The sequence below is a fragment of the Pan troglodytes genome, chromosome 13, assembly GCF_028858775.2.
Source record: "Pan troglodytes isolate AG18354 chromosome 13, NHGRI_mPanTro3-v2.0_pri, whole genome shotgun sequence".
Lineage (NCBI taxonomy): Eukaryota > Metazoa > Chordata > Mammalia > Primates > Hominidae > Pan > Pan troglodytes.
Window position 1 is genome coordinate 141,427,622 of NC_072411.2, and position 24,061 is coordinate 141,451,682.

Here is a 24,061-nt window from a genome sequence, read left to right on the forward strand (position 1 = left end):
CTCAGCATGCCGTCTGTTTAACAGTAAGTCCTTCATCCACACTTCCTGTTGTTTCTGACTTTTTTTGTTTGCCTCCAGTTTGCTCCCGGGTGCCTGAGGTAGGCATCCTCCCCGAAGCGCCCCTCTCCTCAATCGAGGTTGCTGAGCACCTGCAAGGCCTGGCTGGAAGCCAGCTCGACCTCCAGCCTTGGAACCCAACACCCACCACTTTAGTGATGTTTTTCTACAATAAACATGCATTGCTTTTATAATCAGGAAGGGGAGGAGTTTTAGCTACAATGATTCTGAAACGAATGACTGAGTAGTAATAGTTTTTAAGTTCCCCGTAATTCAGCCCTTGGGCATAGTTGGGTTTATAATCCTGTATGACATTTTGCTGGTCTCTCCTGGCTAATTCCATACCTTCTCCTCTGTCCTCAAACTGCAACGTCTCCCCAGCCTAACTCAGTCAATGGCTCTGTTTGCTCACTCCATGGGAAAACACAAGGCTCTGGCAGAGAACCGGGGGTCACGAGCTCCCGCCCCCACCCCACCCTGCCACTATGTCTCCGCCTGGGATCTGCCTCGGTGTCAAGTCTCCTCCAAGGGTGGCCCTTCCCTCACCAAGCCAAGGGTGGCCCTTCCCCTCACCAAGCCAAGGGTGGCCCTTCCCCTCACCAAGCCAAGGGTGGCCCTTCCCCTCACCAAGCCAAGGGTGGCCCTTCCCCTCACCAAGCCAAGGGTGGCCCTTCCCTCACCAAGCCAAGGGTGGCCCTTCCCTCACCAAGCCAAGGGTGGCCCTTCCCCTCAGCAAGCCAAGGGTGGCCCTTCCCCTCAGCAAGCCAAGGGTGGCCCTTCCCCTCACCAAGCCAAGGGTGGCCCTTCCCCTCAGCAAGCCAAGGGTGGCCCTTCCCCTCACCAAGCCAAGGGTGGCCCTTCCCTCACCAAGCCAAGGGTGGCCCTTCCCTCAGCAAGCCAAGGGTGGCCCTTCCCCTCAGCAAGCCAAGGGTGGCCCTTCCCCTCACCAAGCCAAGGGTGGCCCTTCCCTCACCAAGCCAAGGGTGGCCCTTCCCCTCACCAAGCCAAGGGTGGCCCTTCCCTCACCAAGCCAAGGGTGGCCCTTCCCCTCACCAAGCCAAGGGTGGCCCTTCCCCTCAGCAAGCCAAGGGTGGCCCTTCCCCTCACCAAGCCAAGGGTGGCCCTTCCCCTCAGCAAGCAGACAACAACTCCCAGGAAAGGGGAAGAGCAAAGCCACGTCCACAACTGTGACATTCCACTTATTCAAAACGCAAAGAAATAGGAGGCAAAGATGGAATAATACTAACAACATGTCTGTTATATCTTAGTGGTAGGCAAATGGTTATGTGTTTTCTTTTATGATAGAGCTACTTTACAATTAAAATTTTTAAAACATTTTAAAAAAGAAAGAGAACAAAGTCTACAGATAAAAAGTTATGAGGGAAGTTGAAGAAATCAAAGTTGATCTAAGACAAATGGCATTTTGGCTTTTTCCTCCTCCAGTACAGCTGACAATATCCCAAACCCAAAAAGCCTCCAAATCCAAAACTTTTTCATGGTGACACTCAAAGGCAATGCTCATTGGGGCATTTCTGATTTTGAATTTTTACACTTAGGATGCTCAACCAGTAAGAATAATGCAAATATTCCAAAATCCAAAAAAAAACAAACAAACCCAAAATCCAAAACACTTCTGCTTCCAAGCATTACAGATAAGAGATACTCAACCTGTATAGACTTTCCCAAAGCACATGATATGCTCACCTGACGTTTCTAAAATCTCAAGATGGCACACGAATACATGGTATGAATAAAGCTTTTCTGTTGGAAGTGGGAATTTATTAGGACTAAGTGTATTGAAAAAGAACCACAATCAGAAAAAGACCTGCGTTGAACATAACAGCATTCACACGAGGGAATGGTCAGGAAACAGGACAGATCAACAGTGGGGAGGGCTGTCGGGCGCCTTTCCTGCTCCAAGTACACGGTGACTGCTGGAGTCATTCCTGACAATTGAGTGTGTGTGTGTATCAGTCTGTTTCCACACCTTCAAACATCAAAATGTCTAAAGAATAGTTAAGATTAAATTCAATCATTAGGAAATGTATAACAGCAATTGAGGACTGACATAAAAATATACCTAAAAATGTTTATACTCCCATATCATAAAAATGTGGCTTTAAAGACATTTTCCTATCAATTTTCCAGTTATCACCTAACCTGAGATTAATATTTCTTTGCAGTATTTTTCAGTGGGTTGAAATGACCAAAATGCAGTTTGAAAGAACACGCTTCACATTAGAGGCTTCTAAGGCACAGGCCACTGTGCAGGCTCAATGATGGATGTCATACAGGACTGCTGCACACGCATGCATGCTTTCTCTGCCCACTGTTCCTGGGCATCGCTGCTACGTTATTTAAAATTACCCTGCAAACACTCCCACCACGCCCACCAACCCATGCCTGAATATGCAACAAATGCCAGGAGACACGGCACTCTCTCTGACTCAGACCAATGGGAACCTGATGACGAGGGAGGTAAATGGCCAGCGTCATGGGGCAGCCTTCCCAACATGCCACTTCTCAAGTCCGGCGGTTCACCCCAAAGGAAGAGAATGAGGGTGACAGGCTGCAGGAGAGGTCCAGGCCTCGAACGGGGATATAAAGGCTACATCACGCACATTCCTCAGTACTAGTCAACGGGACACTGAGGTGACATTTATTGAGGAACTACTAAAAAGCTGACACATATCTTTCATCTTTATGAGAACTCTGTAGAGAGGCATTATCATCCCCAGCTAAGAAATGAGAAAACAAAACTGAGCTATTCAGCAACTCTCCTAAGCTCCCACGCAAACAGGCAGCAGAGGCGGGCCCCAGGTGCCCTCTGTGGGAGGCTGAAGCCCCGGCCTGTCCTCACACCAGGCAGGGATCCCACGGCAGGTCTCGACAGGCAGGGTGCGCTTCCCAAGCCAGAATATTAATTTGAAGCCCACCTTTTTTGGTTCACTTGGAAACTATGCATATTTACCATCTTTTCCCAGCCCATCAAGCTATCAGAAAATCCTCTTACCCTCATGCCACGCCTGGTTAAGCACAAGCAAGTTGTCTCAAAAATGCCCCAGCCACAGAATTCAGTGTTTACACCAAAACAACACCGGCAAAGTGAACTTGAGAGAAAATGAAAACCAAAACTGTCGACATAAGCCAAAATTTTAAAATTGTGCGTCTTCATCTGGTACTTAAAGCTCCCCACCGCTCCCCCAGGCTCCAGTGTGCTGGGGTAAAAAATAAACTGCTTGATCAGTAATAATGCAGAGTAAAATCAAGGTGTAAAAGACAGAAAGGAGCCCCCCGAGCACCCCCCAAGAGGCCAGGGGACCGTACCCCACAGACACAGAGAGCCTTCCCGGAGCAGGGCAAAGACACCTCCAGAAGTCCGGGTTTGGAAAATGACAGAAAACCTGGCCGACTTGGGAGAATCACAAGGCAAAGAAGGAAATCTCTTCTTGAAAACGTCCAGCCTGGCTTCAGGCTGGCTTCAACTTCCTTTCGGGGTGATGAGTGGGTCTAACTGGGGCACCGGAGGGCACAGGCGGCAGCAAAGGCTGACTGTCAAGGAAGGTGCAGCAGAGCCAAAACCAGAGACCCAGGCCTCGGGACGCAGTCCCTGCAAGGCCCGGCCACACTGCCCTGCAGGACGCATGTGGAACGGAACACTGGTTCCCTCAGCCCCACGCCATCAGGAGGTTCAGGTTTTATTCTCGGAGAGGCTGCATGGCTGGGAAGAATGGTACCCTCACAAGGAGTTTAAACCCTGGAGGATTCTACGTGGAAACGGGTTTTACAGACAAAGAAAGGGGGAAAAAGTCTGTTTCCATGGCCTATAGACTTAGAGTACCTTAAAATGTTACCTATGGGGGTGGGCGCGGTGGCTCACGCCTATAATTCCAGCACTTTGGGAGGCCGAGGCAGGCAGATTACTTGAGCTCAGGAGTTCAAGGCCAGCCTGGCCAACATGGTGAAACCCCGTCTCTACTAAAAATACAAAATTAGCCAGGTGTGGTGGCGCACACCTGTAATCCCAGCTACTTGGGGAGACTGAGGCAGGAGAATCGCTTGAACCCGGGAGGTGGAGGTTGCAGTGAACCAAGATTACGCCACTCCACTCCAGCCTGGGCGACAGGGTGAGATTCCATCTCCAAATACACAAATGCATAAATAACTAAAAATTACCTATGGAATGAAATATTTCTGATCACCACCGATACTTTTTTTTGTTAAAGAGCTGAAAGGTACTTGGAAGACAGATGATGCCACTGACTCATTTAACCAACAAAAGCTGGTGGCAACGGAAAAGGCGTGGTCTGTCCATGGTCGCGTGGCCAGTGGGACCCAGCCCCGCCCACTGCAAGCTCAGAGGTCTTTCCTACAGGCCCTCACGGGGATCAGGGCCAGGGGTTACACCTAAGCCAGGCAGTTGGTGCCTTTGGGAAGAACACATCCTTTAGCACCAGAGAGAAAAACAACAACAAAAAATCAGCATTTCTCTACCATTTACATGGCACGGAGCCATTTCATTTCCAAAAAGGATGGCCTCTTTTACCACCAGGAAGAGCACTCAAATTCAGTGAACCTGATACCCCACACCTCCCCCCTCGCCCTCTCCGCACTCCTCCAATAAGGCAGAGCGTCTGAACACCTCTTTGGCTCAGCGCAGGGCCGGCCGGACAGGGCAGGGGTGGGCGGACTTACCCGTGCTGGGCATGTGGTTCACGCGGGCAGGATTCAGCAGCTCCACTGGCTGGTCTCGGCCAGAAAGTCCATCTGGAGAACAGAGAAGGCACTGGCTTCAGAAACTGCGCGCATTTCAGCCAACATACTTTATGCTGGGAGTCTGCAGGAAGTAACTCCCCAAACGATGAAATGCATGTGTCCTTCCTACTTTTACAGGGGGACACTTTCAGCTTCATCATAGATTATTTGTATTTGCCAAAGAAAATCAAAGATCCTTTGTAGAATAATCAAAATAGCCTCCTACTGAGATATGGCAAACGCCCGTTTCTGGCCTAAGAGCCACTGGCTTAGCAATTTGGGTTTACTTCTGTTCAGCAACCACATTATACCCACTTGTGCTGATCAGAAGTCGGCTCTTCTGCAGACCACAAGCATTAAGATAATAAAAAGAGAAGAGCAGCTCTTCCTCTTCTCAGATAGTGACAAACGGTCTGGACGCTCACAGAAACACAGCACAGGGAGCCCTCGGAACCCGCCAGGTGTGCAGACAGGGAAGGAGGCAAGCTGAGGCCACTCTAGCTGCAAATAGGCATGGAGGAGAACACTTCACCAGGTGTTCTCAAGGTACAGAGTCCTTTCTTTTAAATCCATTTTTAGACTGTATTCTGGAGCTGTTTCCATCTATTCAGACTCACTGCAAAGATGAGACTGGAACCCACCCACCACCTAAACCTGGTGCAGGCTGAATTTAGACTGCCTGGGATTTTTCTATATTCTCCCAAGCAGAAAGGAAAGAAAACTCTGGCAAGATTTCCAGGAATCACACTTTTCTTTTAAAATTAGCTTCTGACAAGTGGTGTAAAATGCCCTGCAATAATGTGCATATCATTACAGACTTGCACGCGGAGGTCATTTTCCTTACTAAGCGAAGGAGAGCACCAGTTTCGCAGGGCAGCCATGGAACTCTGTAGATACAAGTTTTAAAACAGGACAAAAACGACTAACATCAGGTCAAATGACTGCAAAAAAAAACCCCATTTTTTATCCAAAATAGATAATTCCTAGCATTGCCAACCTGTGCATGTCCTTGGAGATGTTCAATATTCAAGAATGGAAACAAGGGCCCCAGAAGATTGGAGGGCATGCTCTTGAAGTTAGAACTGGGAAAGTGTGAGGCCAACATGGACCTGCAGGAGCTCAGCAGGTGAGGCTGCTCTTGGGCAATGCAGAGATCAAACGTGGGTGCCAGAAATAAAAATCAAAATGAAGACAACAACAAAAAACCATGGGGACCTCTCCAACCAACCAGCAGCTCCTCCCAAGTCTCGGCAACTCTTAAGGTTTGAAAACAGAAGTAAAGACAGTAAGACACTGGGCATATTCGGAGGCAAAACAGTTCTGCTTCCCTGGGTCAGGAGAAAGACCGGCAGGTCATAGTTACACCTTAGAAGCAACCACCAGACCTGAGCAATCGCCCCAAGTCTTCACACATTCCAGGGCTTTCTCAAAGAACATGGCCACCTTAGGAGATGGCCTGGATGCTGAATTGTAAACATGATGCCATGTCTCAAGAGAACCTTCACTGCAACTCAGGAAGAGACCCCAGATAGTGGTGGAAAGTACTTTTCAAGCCTTTTTTTCCTCTAAAAATAAATATATTTGTATTCATTTTTATAATAAATAAAAATAAATAAATGCTCATTGTAGACAAAAAATAAAAAATTCGAAAAGGTGCCTGTATGTATGTATGTTTATATGTGTGTGTGAATGTATATGTGTGTGTGTATCTTTAACCCAAATCCCACTATAAATACTTTCAGAAACAACAGAAGGCCCTTTTGAAGATCTCAATGTAGCTGCAGTTTTCCAATGGGAAGGGGTCAAGAGGAGGGTGCTTGGGCGGACCACCCTGGTCAGGGTTCTGCAACAGTTCCTACGAGCCAATGCCTGTCCCCCAGAACTGCCTCCCCTGTAGTCAGCTCAATGCCCAACCTTAGCTTCCACCTCAGCAAAAGCCCTAGAACCAGAAAGTTTGGAAACCAAGAAGCCCCCCAGTGGTGAGCAGCAGCGGTGGGGCCAGAGTCCCAGCTCACATGAAGCCCCTTCTTGAGTTTGGAAGTGAACTGCTTATGCCTGAGCCCAAAACGCGAATCCCTCCAGCACCGAGTTCATACATGAGGCCTAATTACAACTTACTTTTACTACACTGAAGCAGGAAGACACATCAGATCTCAGTGCAACCGATTTGACTTGTAAGTCACGATACATGGTGTTCCTGTATCCATAAGCATCACTCATGTGTTTCAGATCAAGGTGCAGCTTAGTGGGTCTTGGCTCACCTACATTTCTGGGCACTGGGCTGGTCCGCAACCCTCCGACCCTTCAAGAAGACATTTATCGCATGCTTGCACTAGCTGGCACACCAAGGAGAATGCCGTTCGATAACAGCACGTGGATTCCCTGCGTAAACCAGACCTTGACCTTAACATGTCCAATCCTGTACACAGGCGGGTGGGGTGGTTTCTGACACCAGCCAACTGGCACCAACTGGGCGTCCAATGATCCAGTTCCACTCTGACAATAACTGCCCAGAGCTAGCACACACGCCACAGCTTAGGGGCTCAGGTCCACAAGGCTGCCCCCATTTCAGACACAAGCCCTGGGCCTCCTGGACTTCTAAAGATCGCCTATAAATCAGGAGTTCCCACAAGCCCCTCTCAGGTTCTGTAATTTGCTAGAAGGGCTCACAAAACTCAGAAAAACACTTTACCATGTTGACGGGTTTATTGTAAAAGATGCAAATAAACAGCAACATGAAGGCAGGGTCTGGAGGGGTCCTGAGTGCAGGAGCCTCTGTGTCAGTACCACTGGGGTCAGCAGGTGCGGCTGAACATTCTGCCCCTCTCGTCTCTGCGTCCTGGTGACTGGCCCCATCCTGAGGCTATCCAGGGGTCCTGCCCTAAGTCACTTCATTAGCATAAACTCAGAAGCACATAAGAAGCTCCTCCTTAGGAATAACGAAAGGCTCGCCGGACACTCAGGAAGCTCCCGGGATCCTAAGAGCTCCCTGCCAGGAACGAGGACAAAGATCAGATAGGCTTGTTCTTCCGCCACACAGAGATGCTGCTTGTTCTCTCTGTGTGCCACTGGGCCTGGCTAGCCTCATAACAACCTGTACATTCAAACCCCCAACACTGCCATGTTCACATCTTTGTAGAATGACATGGAAATGCTCGAAGGGAAAGCTGTTCTGAGGCGGCACTGGGTTAATAGGAAGCGCCTGCCTCTCGCGGAACGGGGCAGCCATGTGGAACTATCAGAAAACAGCAGGAGTGTCTCAAGCACAGGCGGCCTTGGAGGCGGCGGCACAGACATGGGCCTCAGTGCGGGACGCTAACCCCACATGTGGAGGCCCCATGAGCCCCAGCCAGCTGGAAGCACGGCCGTGGTCTCTTTAAGACAAGATCCTGGCCTGAGCCGTCCTTGGTCGTCCCCCTGGACAGCATGACAGATGCCGCATCCCTCATTATGAAAGGCTGGGGCTCAGGGCAGCAGCCATGATTGAGAAGCCAAACACTAAAGGCGTTTTGCCAGAGGTGGCTGGTGGAACACAATCCTGGGGGCAAAGCAGTGGCGGTGAGAGTGCACTTTGCAGGCGCAGGGGCCACCAGGCCTGGGAAAGACAGCTTTGGAACGGACCTAAACAAAGCGTGGCCAGTGGGGCAAAGGACGTCTGTCACCAGGGTGAAATAGACAAGCTGCGGGACACAGCCAGCTGGAACGCATGACGGCATCCGTGAATGTGCACAGAATAGATTCTTAACGCTGTGTTTTTTCAGATATCATATTCCAGAGTGAGTTAAAATGAAATTAGTGATGAGAGGTGGAATTTCCATATTTATCTGCCTCTGGGCTGAAATTTCTCAGGCTGAGGAGAAAGCGGTGCTAAGAACCCAGCGTTTACAAGCAGGAAAATAATGAAGATGGGAAGCAAAGTACCACTTCCTCATCACACGCCTGCTGCAAGCAGGTTCCCCCTTATCTGTCTCCGCTTGAGAATCTATTTTTGGAAACCCTGCTGGACAGGGACGATCGTACTGAGTGTCCTCAAACGGCATTTAATCAGCGCTGGGGCTGCAGACCAGATGCACACTGAGAGGGAGGCCGAGGAGCACGGGTACCTCGTGTCCTCACCAGCACATGATGTGCCCCAGTGTGCTCAATGCACCCACAGTCAACTGCAGTGACCACATCACTCTTGCGAGGAGTCCCTTTCGCGCCGACAGGACCCGCCTGAACTGAGCATTGTTTGAGACTCGGAGTCCGCCCATGGGAGGAACAGGACTAAGACAGACAGTGCTTTTGCTTTTCAGAATCCACCTTGCATCAGATGGGTAGGTATGTCTAACCAGAAACCCAGCCTTCCGGAGCCAAAGGAACCTCACTTTCACCCGGAGGGCCCAGGCCCCCCACTTCACACTTGGGGAAATGGCCTCAAGGGCTGTGCAGTTTCCCAGGATCATGGAGTGAGCACCAGCCGGAATCCAGTTCTGTCTCAATTAAACCAGCGGCTTGTCTGAAGCTGGACCTTGAGCAAACAGGTACCCACCAAGACCAGTGCCCTCCACCAAGGGTTTCACATCACAATACTGCCACACAAGAAAGGAGGTTTCTTGAGCCAATAAAGACAGTACATGAAAGCCCCACACACAGGCTCCTGAACTGGGAGGGGAAGGGAGTGGGGAGAAAGTGTGGTTTCCACCCTTGGGACCTGCCTGGGAACACCTAGTCCTGCCCAGGTTGGGGTGAAAGGGTGTCTCTTGAAGGTTTCATTTGTCTTTCCCAGATGACCAATGACACTGACCATCTTCTTACATGTTTATTGGCTTTTTCGTTGGCTGTTTTGGATTCATGTCTTTTTGACCTGTTTTTTGCCCCCAGTTGGGTTGTCTTTTTCTTATTGATTCAGAGGAACTCTTTACAAATTCTGAACATTAATCCTCTGTCAATTAAATGCTGCAGATATCCTCTCAAAGGTCCTATTTCTCAGTCTTTCAAAGCTTCTGCTTTTATGTCAGGTTCAAGAAACTCTTCTCTTCCTGGAGGCTGCAGAGATATTTTAACATATTTTTACCCTGAAACTTTGCAGTGTTCCCTTTTATATGTAAGTCTCTCATCTACTGGCACTGATGTTTGTATACGCTATGAGACAGGGGTTTGGGGTAGGTTTTCCTATGATAACAGCCAAATGTCCCCTCAGCGTTATTAAGAGGTCTTATCTTTCACCATGGATCGGCAACATTAGTTCCCTTATAAGCCAAATCTCAATCCTGTTGGCCAACTTGTTTTTGGTTCTGCCAATAATCACACTGTCTTAACCACCATAACTGTACAATAACTCTTAATATTGGCAAGGCAAAAAACCCTACTTTTTTCTTTCAGATCACCTTGGGCAAAATTGGCCTTTTACTCCGCCACATAAATTTTAAAATTAACTTGACAAGTTCCACCGAAAGAAAAGAAAAGAGAAAAAGAAAGAAAGAGAAGGAAGGAAGGAAGGAAGGAAGGAGAAAAAAAGAAAGAAAGAAAGAAGGAGAAAGAAAGAAAGAAAGAAAGAAAGAAAGAAAGAAAGAAAGAAAAGAGAGAGAGAGAGAGAGAGAAAGAGGGAGAGAAAGAGAGGAAGAGAGAGGAAGGAGGGGAAGGGAGGGAGGGAGGGAGGGAGGGAGGGAAACGAACAGTGCCTGGGATTGCACTGCATCTGTCATTTTGAGAGAAGATAATCTTTACAGTACTGCATCTTTCAATCCATGAGCATGGGCTATTACCTCCTTTCATTTCTCTCAGAAATGTTTCAGAATTTTCAGTGTTGCGGTCTTGAACATCTTTAGATTTATTACTAGGTATTTGATATTTGATTTCCATTTCAATTTCTGTTTGCTTGCATATGGAAATACAATTAATTTTTACTTATTGGTTCTGTACCGTAGAATATTAATTTCAATCATTTTTCTGTAGTTATCGTGTATTTTCTACATACAGAATCAGGTCACGTACAAATAATGACAGTTGTTTCCACCTTCCAGACCTCACACCTTTTCTTCTTCTTTATTCTGCTGGCTCAGTCCTACAGTACAGTAACTAAAGAGAAATGGTGATAAAAGACACCTTGGTCTTGTTTCTGATCTTACGAAGGATTTTTCAATGTTTTACTGGAAAGTGTATTGCTTGCTGCAGGTGTCCAACAGGTAACTATCAGATTAAGGAAGTTCCCATCTACTCCTAGTTTGCCAAGACATATTTTTAAATCACATGTTTGCTTAACTGTATTAAACTTTTCTGCATCAATTCAGCTTATTAAATAATTTCCCCTTCCATCTGATAACATAGTAAATTTTTTTTTCTCATGTCAAACTAACTTTGCATTCCTGTGACAAACCAGCGTGGTCAGGCCCAGGGGGTTTTCGGGAACAGGAAGGCAGCAAGAGCTCCACACAAGCTACACCTAAACTCTTTTCCATGCTTGATTCTGAAGACTCGGAGACCTCAGTCCCACATTTCAGCCTTAGCACCTCACTTCAATATTTCGTTATGAGCATAAAACGAGAATTGGATAAATTAACATTCCTTTTTTTTTTTTTTTTTTTTGAGACATTGTCTCGCTCTGTTGCCCAGGCTGGACTGCAGTGGCTGGATCTCAGCTCACTGCAAGCTCCGCCTCCCAGGTTCACACCATTCTCCTGCCTCAGCCTCCCGAATAGCTGAGACTACAGGCACCAGCCACCAAGCCCAGCTAGTATTTCATATTTTTAGTAGAGACGGGGTTTCACCATGTTAGCCAGGATGGTCTCGATCTCCTGACCTTGTGATCCGCCTGCCTCGGCCTCCCAAAGTACTGGGATTACAGGCGTGAGCCACCGCTCCCGGCCTGATAAATTAACATTCTAAAGTGTGTTTGGTGGGGGGTTGCTGACATAGACAACAACAATGAAACCGCTGTGACTCAAGAGTAGTATAGGTCACACCTCACTGTGCACACCCCACTGTGCTAACAGAGCTGCTTTTCAGACACGGGAACGGAAGCTTAGGGCTACTGGGAAACAGTAACGACACAGTCTTCATTGCAGCCAATCTCCCCATCCTTTCATATTTTTCAAACAAAGGTGTTGTTTTAGAACAGCTGTGAGTTTATAGAAAAATTAAAGCTAGTAGAGACTTATCCTACACTCTGCACCCTCCATGCCCTACAACTAACATCTTCCATTCCTGTATTCTGCACCCTCCATGCCCTATAACTAACATCTTCCATCAGGATGCTGTGCTTAGGTGTCATGACAGAAAAAGCCCGGACTTGATTCAGATTTCCACCGTTTTTCCCTGGTGCCCATTTTCTGTCCTAGCGCCCATCCAGGGTCCTGCCTCTCTTGGCTGCAACAGTATCTCAGACCTTCCTTGTTTTTGACCACCTTGACAGCTTTAGGCAATCCTGCTTGGGTATTTTATAGAATGTGCCTCAACTTGGGTTTGTCCCAGGGCCTCACTGGGACTCCAGGGACTGAGCTGCGTGAACACCTAAGCAAGGGCTGACGTCAGACCAGAGAAGCCCCGATACCTTCAAACCGAACTTCATGGGCAACAGCAGAGTTCCCATGGTTTAAAGAAAGAGCTTACCCTTAAAGCAAAGACAAAAGAAACCACCTGGTTCTCGTGTCTGGGGCAAAAGGACTTGTCTTTTGCCTGAATAAGGAGGGACGGAAAACTCCTTCTGCTGGGAGGATTGGCCATGAGGAAAACAGCCTCTTGGCCTGCACCAAACTGGCAGGTGTCTGTGAGAAAGCGCTGCGCGAGGGCCCACATGGCCCACCAAGACCTGCACCTCCTGGAGGGTGTGGTGTGGTGCACACTCACATGCAAACCTTCCCTCCACACGGCGTGTGAGTCAATGTGGAATGAAGTGGGTATCTATTTGGGTTTGGGGCCATCATGCCATCCCCTCAGGCCTCTAACCTGTGTGACCAGTGGTAGTAGCATTTTACTGGCACTTTGATGCCCTTGTTCAATTAAATTATAAAAGGAAGTTCAGTAGGCTGAAATGTCATGGCTTGGAGACAAAATGATCTACAAGGTCAGCCAAATACTCAAATTCCCCCTAGGTCCTTCCCCTGACCTGAACCCCCAGAGGGGTCTCCATCTGCCACCCCAAGCAGGACCTGCACCTGCGCTGGCCTCCTCCCGGCTCAGACTCCTGCTTTGCTGAGTGACCCCAGCAGCCCATCCTCCCTCCACTGTGCGGCCCACACCCTGGCACTACCCCTGGGCCTGGCAGATACTAGGCATAGGCTTGATGCTCCATAAACTTGTGCCCACCCAACCAGCCCTCCCTGGGAGCTCTGCTCATAGCCTCGAGCAGCCCAGGCCACTAGATTCTGCTTTTCCCCACTGCGCAGGTTACTGAAAATTACCAAAGTTCCATAACAGTGCTTGCATCTGCCCATTAATAGAAATTAAACTTTAATGAGTAAGTGCTGTGAATTCCTCAGGCATGTCCAACATAGTTTATGTGCATTTATTAGAGAAAATGAAAATGGAAAAAGATTCTTTCCCTAAGCAATATTTTTCCTTCAGGGTAATCAGGCAGTCTAAAAATGTCAAGGATAACCTAAGAAGTATTCTTGTTGTCTCTCCACTAAGAATCAAAACTAGCTGTAGCTGCCGGCTTACAGGAAGTGCGGGTTTGGCAGAACCTGTTAAAGGACACTGGATTGGCTATGATCAGTCAAGCCTTGAAACAGAAAATCCCAGGACAAAGGACTCAGTGAGGCGGAGAGTGGGCAGGGGAAATTTCAGATATGCCCGCCAGTCCTGATGTTTTGGTCTGGATTTGAACAACTGGCTGTAAAAAGACAGGTTTTAAGACAACCAGTAAAAATTAAACATCGTTTGGGTATAAGATGAAATTTAGGAATCATGATTCCTTCTGCTGAGTGTGATAATGGGGTTGGATCTGTTAGAAACACACATTCAAGCATTTAAGGGATGGTGCTATGGCCTCTGAGATCGGTTTTAAATTCTCCAGAAAATAAAGGTGTGGAGAGATGAAGTGGTCACGATGGAGAGCCTCAGGGATTTCCTGGGGGGAGGTGGCTGTGGGCACTCGCTCTATGCACTGGTCTCTTTCCTTTCATATATCTTTGAAACTTTTCATAACAATTTTTCAAGAGATGCCAGGAATAAAGACAGGCCTGCTCCCACCTTCTATTCAATACAGTATGTCTTCGCTGAGCATCTGCTGGGTGATCTACCTAACTTGTTCCTTCACGAATATCCCAACAGTCTTCAGTTCATCCCCAGCCCCTATGTGTTCAAGCAGACACACACGTCTGGTTCACAGCTCAGCGAGCAGGCCCTGAGCGTCTGGGAACGTGAGAGTGAGCAACGCAGAGACCTGGCCCCAGCCCAGCAGAACCGGCAACCCACACCGGCTGCCTGCGTCCAGTCCCGCCATGGGGTCTGCCTGGTGCCAGCACCTGCCCAGACACAGGGCAGAGGAGACTGCAGGGGGGTGTCCAGCTGCTCTCACGTGCCAGGCCAGGCTTGCTAACACCTGTGGCTTAGTCGGGTGATAGGGACAAAACGTGCAAACTGAGCCCGCTGGACACGCAGACTCAGCAGGCAGGCAGAGCCCGGTGGGGAGGCGAACGCGGGCAGGAGTGAGCCACGGGGGAAAGGGAACAGCAGGTTACTCGGGGATTTTCCCAGGGAAAATGTGGCAGTGGAAACACACCACCTCGCCCCTTCCCCTCCCCCGTCTGAGAAACCATCCATGCACCCAGGAGGCGTGGCAGCCGGAGAAGCACCGGGGTTGCTGCGGGCCACAGGACGCAAGGAGCAGTGTCAGGAATCAGTGTGGAAAAGGGGCTGCCCAGGGGCTGAATGGGGCTGTCCTGTTGCCACAGGTCCTGGCACCGAGCATAGAGCCAGGTGTGTGGGCGGGGGCCGGCCAGGCGCTGGCTGAGCAGGTGATGGCCACGGCGCCGGCAGGAGTGAAAGCAAGCCGCTCTTCCTGCTCCGCAAGGCCCCGCTCTGTGCTCTAAGGGCTGGAGAACAGCGTTTCCTGGAGGGAGTGTCTCAGGGCCTCTCCTAGACGGTTCTGCAGGGCATGGCCAGGCTGCTTCCTCCCTAAGTAAGACAACACGGAGAGACAGCTCTCAGCTACCCCTACCTACCAAGTGGCACAGGCCAGCTCAAGCGTTCATAAGTGATTTAGCAAATCAGGAGAAAATGTCCTCGCCTGCCTTTGAAAACAGCATCGTCTCTGCTCCTGAGAGGATGTCCACTGCCCAGTGGTGAGGGCACACGTGGGTGAGTCACTGCACAGCTGTGCTGTACAGCGCTGGGAGCGTGCGAGGAGGATCACCTGGCATGCACCGTGTGCAGGTTCCCCAGGGCCAGTGGGAGGAGTCACACACAACAGACGTCAAATAGGAACGCTGCAAAACACACAAATAGCATCTCCACAGCTAATGTAAAATAGTTTTCTGGATAGGTTCCCTTCAGTTAATGATGAAAGGTCATGCAGCTATCGGCAATGGCTGGAGACTAGCTCTGCCGTCTGCTCGTGGATAACCGCGCTCCCTCGCTGCCGGGCCACCCGCACAGCCGGGCAAACCAAAGGGCCCACTTTTTCATGCTGTACCCACCACTTCTGTGTCCCCGCAGGCATCCTACTTTCTAAACTAACACCTTTTCACTCCCGAGAAGTCTAACAAATATTATACAATTCCTACCCGAATCTACCCTCCACCTGGACGTAGAACCCGTGTGGGAGGCAGTCCTGCAGGGTTTGGGGTGGAATATCTCCCCTGTCAAGTGGAGACGAGGCTGACATGAGGAGTGAATAAACGAACACAGATAAAGAACGAGGCACACAGTACGTGCGGGGCGAGGGACTCCCTTTGCTCCTCCCGCTTCACCTTTGCTTCAGTGCCGCAGCCGGGGCCCGTGCCCTCCACGCCAGGGCATCTGAGCCGAACAAGCTGCTCACCAAATGTGACTCAGCAACGAAAACCACTATACAGATGAACCATTCTCCCAGAATATTTTCCACACTGCTGAACATCACAAACTCGCTAAAGGTGCTTGTGGTTAGGTGGCAGGAAGCTGGAAAATAGGTGCATGTTAATAAGTAGCTCACAAAAAATGAGTCACTAATTTAGAACAATAAACTCAAAGTGGCCATTTGCGGAAAGTCTAGGCAGGCACATTAACTGCGCGGCTGGGAGCATCAAAGCAGAGATCCCTCCCTGGAGCGAGGTGGAGAACGGAGGGCGCTGACCACAGTGGACCACACCCTCTCCTCCTCTCACCAAACCAGACCTGAAAGCACCGCTCATTCTCTGTGCAGAAAAAGGATCCTTTGACGCCAAGTTTAAGGCAGCATTTCGGAAGTGACCAATCTGTGGTCAATGGCCAGTGAGATGGGGAGAGAGTGAGGCTGGGGCTCCCCCAGCGCCCATAACACTCGGTGATGTTCTGTGCGAGTCAGGCTGACCCCGCCAGCAGCTACCCAAGTGACAGGCCGGTGGCTTCACCCAGCAAAAGTCTGCTCCAAGGTGCTTCAGCCAACACGCCCCTTGGGTTGAAAGACTTACTCCTCTAGCACTTTTTTTTTTTTTTTTGAGATGGAGTCTCGCTCTGTCACCCAGGCTGGAGTGCCATGGCGCGATCTCGGCTCACTGCAACCTCCGCCTCCCGGGTTCAAGCAATTCTCCTGCCTCAGCCTCCCGAATAGCTGGGACTACAGGCACCGACCACCACGCCTAATTTTTTTTGTATTTTTAGTAGGGATGGGGTTTCACCGTGTTAGCCAGGATGGTCTCAATCTCCTGACCTCATGATCCGCAGCCTCAACCTCCCAAAGTGCTGGGATTACAGGCATGAGCTGCAGCGCCCGGCCACCTCTAGCGCTTTTTAGGACAATATTTGCCTCAATTCACTGAAAATGTATTTCATTTTCTAAACTATTGTTGCCATATCTTGCTAGAACTAAACATAACATCCTGCTTACATTCTAAATGAGAAACAATAACAGCTAAGTAACTCCTAGCAGGAGCTGACGATGGTCAGGCACTTATCTCTGGGTTTCATTCACAGAAGTGGTACTCATGGTTCTCACCAGAGAAATAACTGGCACAGATACTGTTATTGTCCCCATTTTAAAGAAGCCAGGGAGATGATAAAGACCATCCTGATCAAGGTTGGGGCCAACTTTCAAAAGCAAACTGACCCCCACTCTGCTGTTCTGCCTCTCCACACGGACTCATTCAAGCCTCAAGGTCAACATCCCATCACTTGCTCATTCATTCAAGTTTTCCTGAACTAGCTATTAAGTGATGGCCACAATTTTGGGGACACAGTGTTGTAAGTCCCTGCACCCCAAACTTCCACTGCTGAAGAGGGGATGACACATAAAATAAGAAGACCGTGTGGGATCACATGCTGGAATAACAATCACGCAGGCGGAACACGGCAGGGACTGTTCTTTTAGACAAAGTGACCTGAGGGCCCCGCGAGGTGGTGGCATTTGAGCCGACACCTGAAGGACATGTGGGATCAACGATCCCAACAAGGTGCACACGAGGTGGAGGGAACAGCAAGGGCAAGGCCTGGGAGGGGAACAAGCCTGGGGGTTCCCACGGGGCAGACAGAGGAGACACGGCTGCAGGTCCGAAGGCCACGGTAAGGACCTTCCATTCCGACTTCAGCCACCATGCGGAGTGTCGCCCAGGGCGGGGAGGGGCTGCGGAAGGCGGGGGAGGCGGAGAGAGAGCTGGGAGAGATGGGGAAAGGGATCCATCAGGACTCTGCGATGGACTTGGCGTGGGTGTGCCACACTCACCCAGGTAGGGAAGACAGAGAGACTTGAGTGGGGAGAAGCAAGCCGGAAATCCAAAATGCAGATTTGATGGAACCTGCTGATTTTAAGAGAGCCAATCACCATTTTGAAGAGCAAACAGTACGTCTAAACCTCCTTTGAATCATTACTTTGTGACTTTCTCAGGAAAAAAAAAAATCCAAAATGTTCAGAATTTGTGTCAATGGTTCAAAATTCAAGTTCTCCATATTCTACAACAACATGTATTTCAGCAGCATCCTTTACCCGAAATCTCACTATCCAAAGACCGCCCCATCCTGGGAGGGGCTCTAATCTTCTAAAATATTTATTCATCCCTTTAGCTGAGCTATTAAAGAAAAAAAAACAAGGAGCTGAATATTAAGTGACACACACTGCACTCAAAACTCTTGTGTCAGGAAAGAATGTGCACAAAATATACATAAGCAGTGAAGACTCGTTTAATGTGTCAGCTGGCTGCTCCACACTGGTTCTGCCGTCTCTCACCCCGCGACAGCTGTGCTCCTTCCTGCTGTGACGCGTCATCCAAGGGGAAGCTCTGCTTCCGGGCCTCCCGCCTCTGGAAGGAGGCCGTGCACAGCCCTCCCGCCTCTGGAAGGAGGCCCAGCGCAGCATCCTCCGTGATGGCCACCGCAGCCTCTCCCATCGGAATTGCAGGGAATACCCCGCTCCACATCTCCTATGAGGATGCATGGATGTCCTCTGGTTAAACAAAGCACCCTGCTTTTATTCCACGTCTCTGACAAGCACTATCAGGAGACAGGTGTGGTCCAGACATCACCTTAGGTGCTGAGAACCCAGCTGATGAAGACACAGAGTCGGCCCCCAGGGGTCCGAGAGGAGAGGTCCAGGTGATAACATCACTGTGTCTTCAGTACCCGGTCTCTAACCCTGCAGGTGGCTCCCCAGAGATCCCGGGGCCACCTGGCCAGAACCAGTGGGGAAGAACAAGGAATTGCAGGCTGTGAAAATGTGACATGAGATTCGGATAGTCCAGGGCCCCGCACGGCCCAGCTCCAGGCAGTCAGCTCCACGTGCCTTCCTGCCACTGGGGCTGCCACCAGCTGGAGCCTCCAGCAGCTTGTCTTGGGGCAGACACAGCGGGTGCAAAATCAAGCACTGGTTCACACAGCAGGCCATTCTCCTGGAAGTATCCAGAAGCTGCTATGGGTTCAGCGTGCACTGGCAGTGGTGACACAGGCATCGGGCCTCCTTTAGAGGAACGTCTTGGCCTCTCCAAGGAGAAGGGGCCAGAAGAGGCACTTCCTCCCTGGGACCTCGACAGAAAGGATGGTTTTCAGTGGCCTGACTGTGGACTGCTGTGTTCCAGCCAGAAGCCCGCTGCCAGAGGCCACAGCGAAGGGGCACGACAGTGGACTGGCTCATGGGCCTCCCCAGCGGAAGAGCTGCCGGAGATGGGACTCGGGGGCGGTTTTCCCTCACCCTCGGCGGGATCCTCCCCTCTGCAGACCCGGGGAACCTGTCCACGTGTGTTCACGTGCCCCCGCCACACACCTGGTTCACCTCGAGACCTGCATCAACTTACCGGTGCAGCCAGCACGTCTGGAAAGAGACTCGTCAGCTGGCACCTGGCCCTATGGGCGCCGTCAGCTTCCTTAGAGGATGACGTGGGGTGGAAAGGGCCTTTCCACATGAGTGGTTTCCATGTCCTCAACTTTAAACGATTTCAAGACGTTTTACTCTCCTTAATTTTGGTACTACCTAATAATATACACCACGTAGTTTTATTTTCATATCTAAAATGTTTTCAAACAAAATTTTATTTCTAAAAAGTGAGGGTGGGGGAGACACACAGATGCCACCGTAGCTAGCGTCGTGGGTGATCTGGGTAAAGATTTCCATTCCCAGCCAGGCACAGTGGTTCACGCCTGTAATCCCAACACTTTGGGAGGAATGAGGCGCGAATATTGCTTGAGGTCAGGAATTCAAGACCAGCCTCAGTAACATAATGAGACCCTGTCCCTATCAACAATACAAAAAATCAGCTGGGTGTGGTGGCGTGTGACTGTAGTCCCAGCTACTTGGGAGGCTGAGGCACGAGGATCTCTTGAGCAAGATCACACCACTGCACTACAGCCTGGGTGACAGAGCAAGACCTGCCTCCAAAAATAAAAATAAAAAATAAAAACAAAAATAAAAAATAAAATATTTCCATTCTCCACACACTGGCCCCAGCTGTAACCACACAGTACCTGCAGTCCTAGCTCCTGCTTGAGATGCTCCCAGCTACTTCCTTGTATTCTAGAACAGGCTCTCCCACTGCACAAGGCTCATTATTCAATGGTACAAACGTACATTCAAGATAATCACATCATTATTATTTAATTCAATAGTACTCCAGCACACCCCTCCCCCCAACAAAACCAGCCTTTCTGGATCCTGTAAGAAGCAGGTGTACCATCTGCAGAAATCACTATTACATTTCTGTTATGCACAGAATGAACACACCCTACACATCACAACTTCCCCTACACCAAGACTAACTTAATCTTATCACTATTCCTTTTTATACAACAGAAGTTTCAGTTTCTAAATATACAGTGATTTCTTTGTATTGCATTCTATTTTAATCTTCTAAAAATAGAGCCACCACCAGGAGAAGCGACTTGCTGTTGGATGTTCACTACGCTAATGTCACTGACAGGATGTGGATTTCTGCCCCTTCCAGACTTTCCAGCTTGTGGTTTCCACATGACGACTGTCATGGTGGTTCCAGGATTCTGGCCGGGAGTGTGGGAGCAGGATCGCCCAGCATCAAAGCCGGGATCCACTCCCAGGAGCCTGTGATGCCACATGAGCCAGCTGACCAGTGTGGGCCTCACTGTCAACAGCCATCGAATGGGTGCCAGGATGCTCTCCAACCTTGCAGGACTGAGAGGACTGGACTAAGCACCCACAAACGTACTCACAAGCCGCAGTGCCACAGATAGCCTATGCCATGGACATGGCCCACGCCACCATGGACACAGCCCACGTCACCATGGACACGGCCCACGTTGTGGGAGCAAGTCCTCTGACTTTCCCCTCCATCAGCAGATTGGCTGAGAGCATTTCTCAGGTTTTAGCAGAAAGTTAAAGAGAAAAATCAAAAGGCACGAGGGAAGGAGCAGAACAAAAAGGAAGCTGTTGCCTCCAAGAGCTCTCATGTCCCACGGAAGTTCCTTCTTGAGGATGGGAAGATGGTCTGTGCCCGCCACCTCCTCCCCTTGCTTCTCCGCCAAAGGACAAACACAAACCAGAGGGCAGTCGACTTACCAGACAGTCAGTAGGTTAAAATGTTTTCTTAAACAATTTTCCAAGGTTTTAAATGCTTCATAGCTCTAAGAACAGAGTTATCCAAAATTTTAAAAATATAATCCCTTATCTTCTGTTTAATAAAGTTATTTTTGAATTCTGAAGAAGCAGAAATCTGATCATTTCTCTCCTCCCTCCCTGACGCACACACCCTTAAGACCCAGCCTATTCTCCACCGGGAACGCATCACCTGCGCTTCGCCGGCCACCGGTTTTGCAATGGAGAGCCCGCTGGCCACGGCGGCCCGCACTGCACACTTCCTAGCAGGCTTCCTGTGTAGCTGGCAGTGTGCCCGGCAGAGGGAGGCACAACACACATTCCCATCACACTTCATACGCGGCATTAAGCTCATGACATATTTTCATCTTCTCCTAAGATATCAGAGTCCCGGGAACAAATCCACTTCCTATCACTCAACGTGCAACTCAGATGATAAATCTTGTACCACTGCGTTAGCGTGGTAAAAATCAGAATCATACGGCAAAGAAAACAAAGAAATTACCTCAAAACAAAACAAAGATGCAGCTTTCGTAATCAAAAGCAAATTTCTTTGGTTTTATACCCATAAAGTCCCACACTTGGGCATGAAGGCAATCTTGAATTAAAACGAACACCCCTGTATGCTGTTATGACCGATGTCACATCTAATATTCAGACAACTAGAAAGAAGGGCTAGCCTTTTAACTCAACTACAAGAAAAGAGGAACTGGAAAACAGCAGTGGCTGAATGTGTACTCCTTGCTTTGATGTTCTGAATTAACACGTGCCTGTAGTAAAAGCCAATTTTACACTTTGAAAAGCACAGAGCCTCCTCATGTCCACAACACAGAGCTACAGAACACAGCAAGTCAACCAGAACTTTAGGTTCCCAAACCTTACTGCACTGACTCGATAAGGATCCCTCGCTTCCCACTGTAAGAACAAAGAAACGGTTATGAAGATAGAATAAAATCTCGCCCTAATATTGTAGGCAGAGTTGAGTTCAAGAGAAGACCCCAATTACCAGAAAGGAAAGAAAGCAAACGGCCCTCCGAGCAGGTGCACTAAGACCCAGCTGCCTGTTCCTGGGGCCCAAGAGTCATCAGAACTGGAGACAGGCACCAGGGAGCCGGTGGGCGGCTGCATATCCGGGTGGGCAGGAGAGGTGGCCATGAGCGTGGCTTGGACAGGGAACTGGAACTGAGACCCTGTGTCCGGGCAGAACTCTTGGAGGACTGTCTGGTCTATGAAAAGAGAACTAGAAAACCCCACCCACCAGGCCTGGGAAGCAATAGAGGGTTGCTAGGAAGAGGCTTCAGTGAGAATCTAAGACCCTAAACCTGGGTCCCTGTGGATGTGGTCTCCAGATTCATATTCTTTGAGTAGTTCTGGAATCTCAAGTCTAGAAATAAGGGTAAAACTAGTCTAGAACCTGGGAAACCCTGTAGCCCCAGGAAGACAAAGAAAAATAGCTCCTTAGGGCTACACCCACAATCCACAGCACACAAAACACACAAAGAAGGATGAGAGGGAGGGAGGGAGGAAAGTCCCCTGCTGAAGAGTTTACCATGCAAATTTAACATCACAAATGATAGATGGAAACAACCCACCATGTGGGAATCAGCAAGAACAACAAAACCGAGAAATGACTCCAAAATGTCCACAAATATTAAAACAATGTGGAAAAGACAACAAGCTGCGCTAAAAAAAAAAAAAAAAAAAAGGTAAATGAAGAAGAGAAACTATCATGAAGGAAAAAAACCTGGAAATGGGAGATGAGAAGTTTTTAAAAAGAATTAAGTGAATTTTCTATAATTGAGAAGAAAAGATTAGATCTAGTTAAAGATAAAAACAGCAAATTAGATATAAAGATAAAACTAGATCTAGATAACTAACCAGAATGCAGCACAAAGATAGGAAAAGATAAAGGAGAGAAGCAAGGATAAAAGAATAAGATGGTCCAACATAGACCTAGTATGAGTTCCTAAAGAATGGAAAAAATGTACAAATGCAGTATTAAAACAGATAACAAATGAGAATATTCCAGAATTCAGACATAACAGTCCTTAGATTTAAAAAGCACGCTAAGTCTCAATTAGGATAAATAAGTGTGAATCGACATCTAGACACAGTGCAATAAAATATTTAAACACTAAACATGGAAAGAGATCTTAAAAGCACAAAGGTAGGAAAGTTAGATGATCTAAGAACATTGGATTGAGAGGCAATGTTTCAACAGCAACAAAAATAGCCAAAAGATAATGAAATGTCTTCAAACTGCTGAAAGACACAGCAATCTGCAATTCTACACCCATCTAAACGATCATTCGAGTAAAAGGGAAAACAAAAACATTTTCAGATAAACAAAACTTGAGTACTTACCATTCAGAAACCATTGCTGAACTAACAAGGGATTACGTCAGAAGGAAGAAAATCATATCCCAGGTGAAAGAGTAAGATGACAGAAGCAATGGTAAGGCAAAAACACTAGTAAATCATGTAAGTACACATTAATAACTACTGAATATTCAATTAATACAAAGGTTCATACAGATACCGAGACTATGTGTAATCTTGTTTTCTCACTGTGTGTGTGTGTGTGTGTGTGTGTGTGTGTTTCAAAGTCACTGTTTAAAACACCTGGTTGGTTTCCTCTTAAGAACAACATAGACCTTAAAATTAAAGGGCTTCCCTTTTTCCTTTGACAGCTAAGAAACTCAGAGCCAATTATGCAGGGTTTATGACCTGCATCTCCGGGCTCTACTTCTCTTTGAGAGACCGTCATTTTTTCTTTGCTCTGAGTCCTTTGTCTTTATTCTTACACAGCCTTCACTAATGAAATAAGAATTAAGTACAGCTGTCCCTGAAATTGTACGCACAGGCACCAAAACACTTGACACGCCAACACGCCACAACCTTGGCTTCTTCTCATTATAAGGAGGAAGAGGAGGCCACTGAAATATGGCCTAGTGTGAGTAACTCTGCACAACTCTGCTGAAACAAAGTTCAGTACCACTAAAAGCAGGGTACGAGCTCAGCAATCCTACTCTGAAACACAAAAAGCTCCCAAGAGCATGACTGACAGCAATCACTGCCAGGCACATGGGCCATTCTTCCTGTGCT

General features: G+C 48.6%; 1 protein-coding gene across 22 annotated transcripts in view; it reads right to left on the reverse strand.

Moving 5' to 3' along the window:
* The window catches only part of HDAC4 (histone deacetylase 4), a 359,741-nt gene that overhangs the window by 190,493 nt on the left and 145,187 nt on the right, over positions 1-24,061 (reverse strand). For 19 of the 22 annotated variants that reach the window (XM_054679623.2, XM_009444680.4, XM_016950850.4 and 16 more), the window contains one exon: positions 4,753-4,824. The exons of the other annotated variants lie outside the window; for them this stretch is intronic. In XM_054679623.2, the coding sequence (XP_054535598.1) occupies positions 4,753-4,824 (72 nt within the window). The remainder of the gene's footprint in view (positions 1-4,752; positions 4,825-24,061) is intronic. 22 annotated transcript variants of the gene reach the window in all.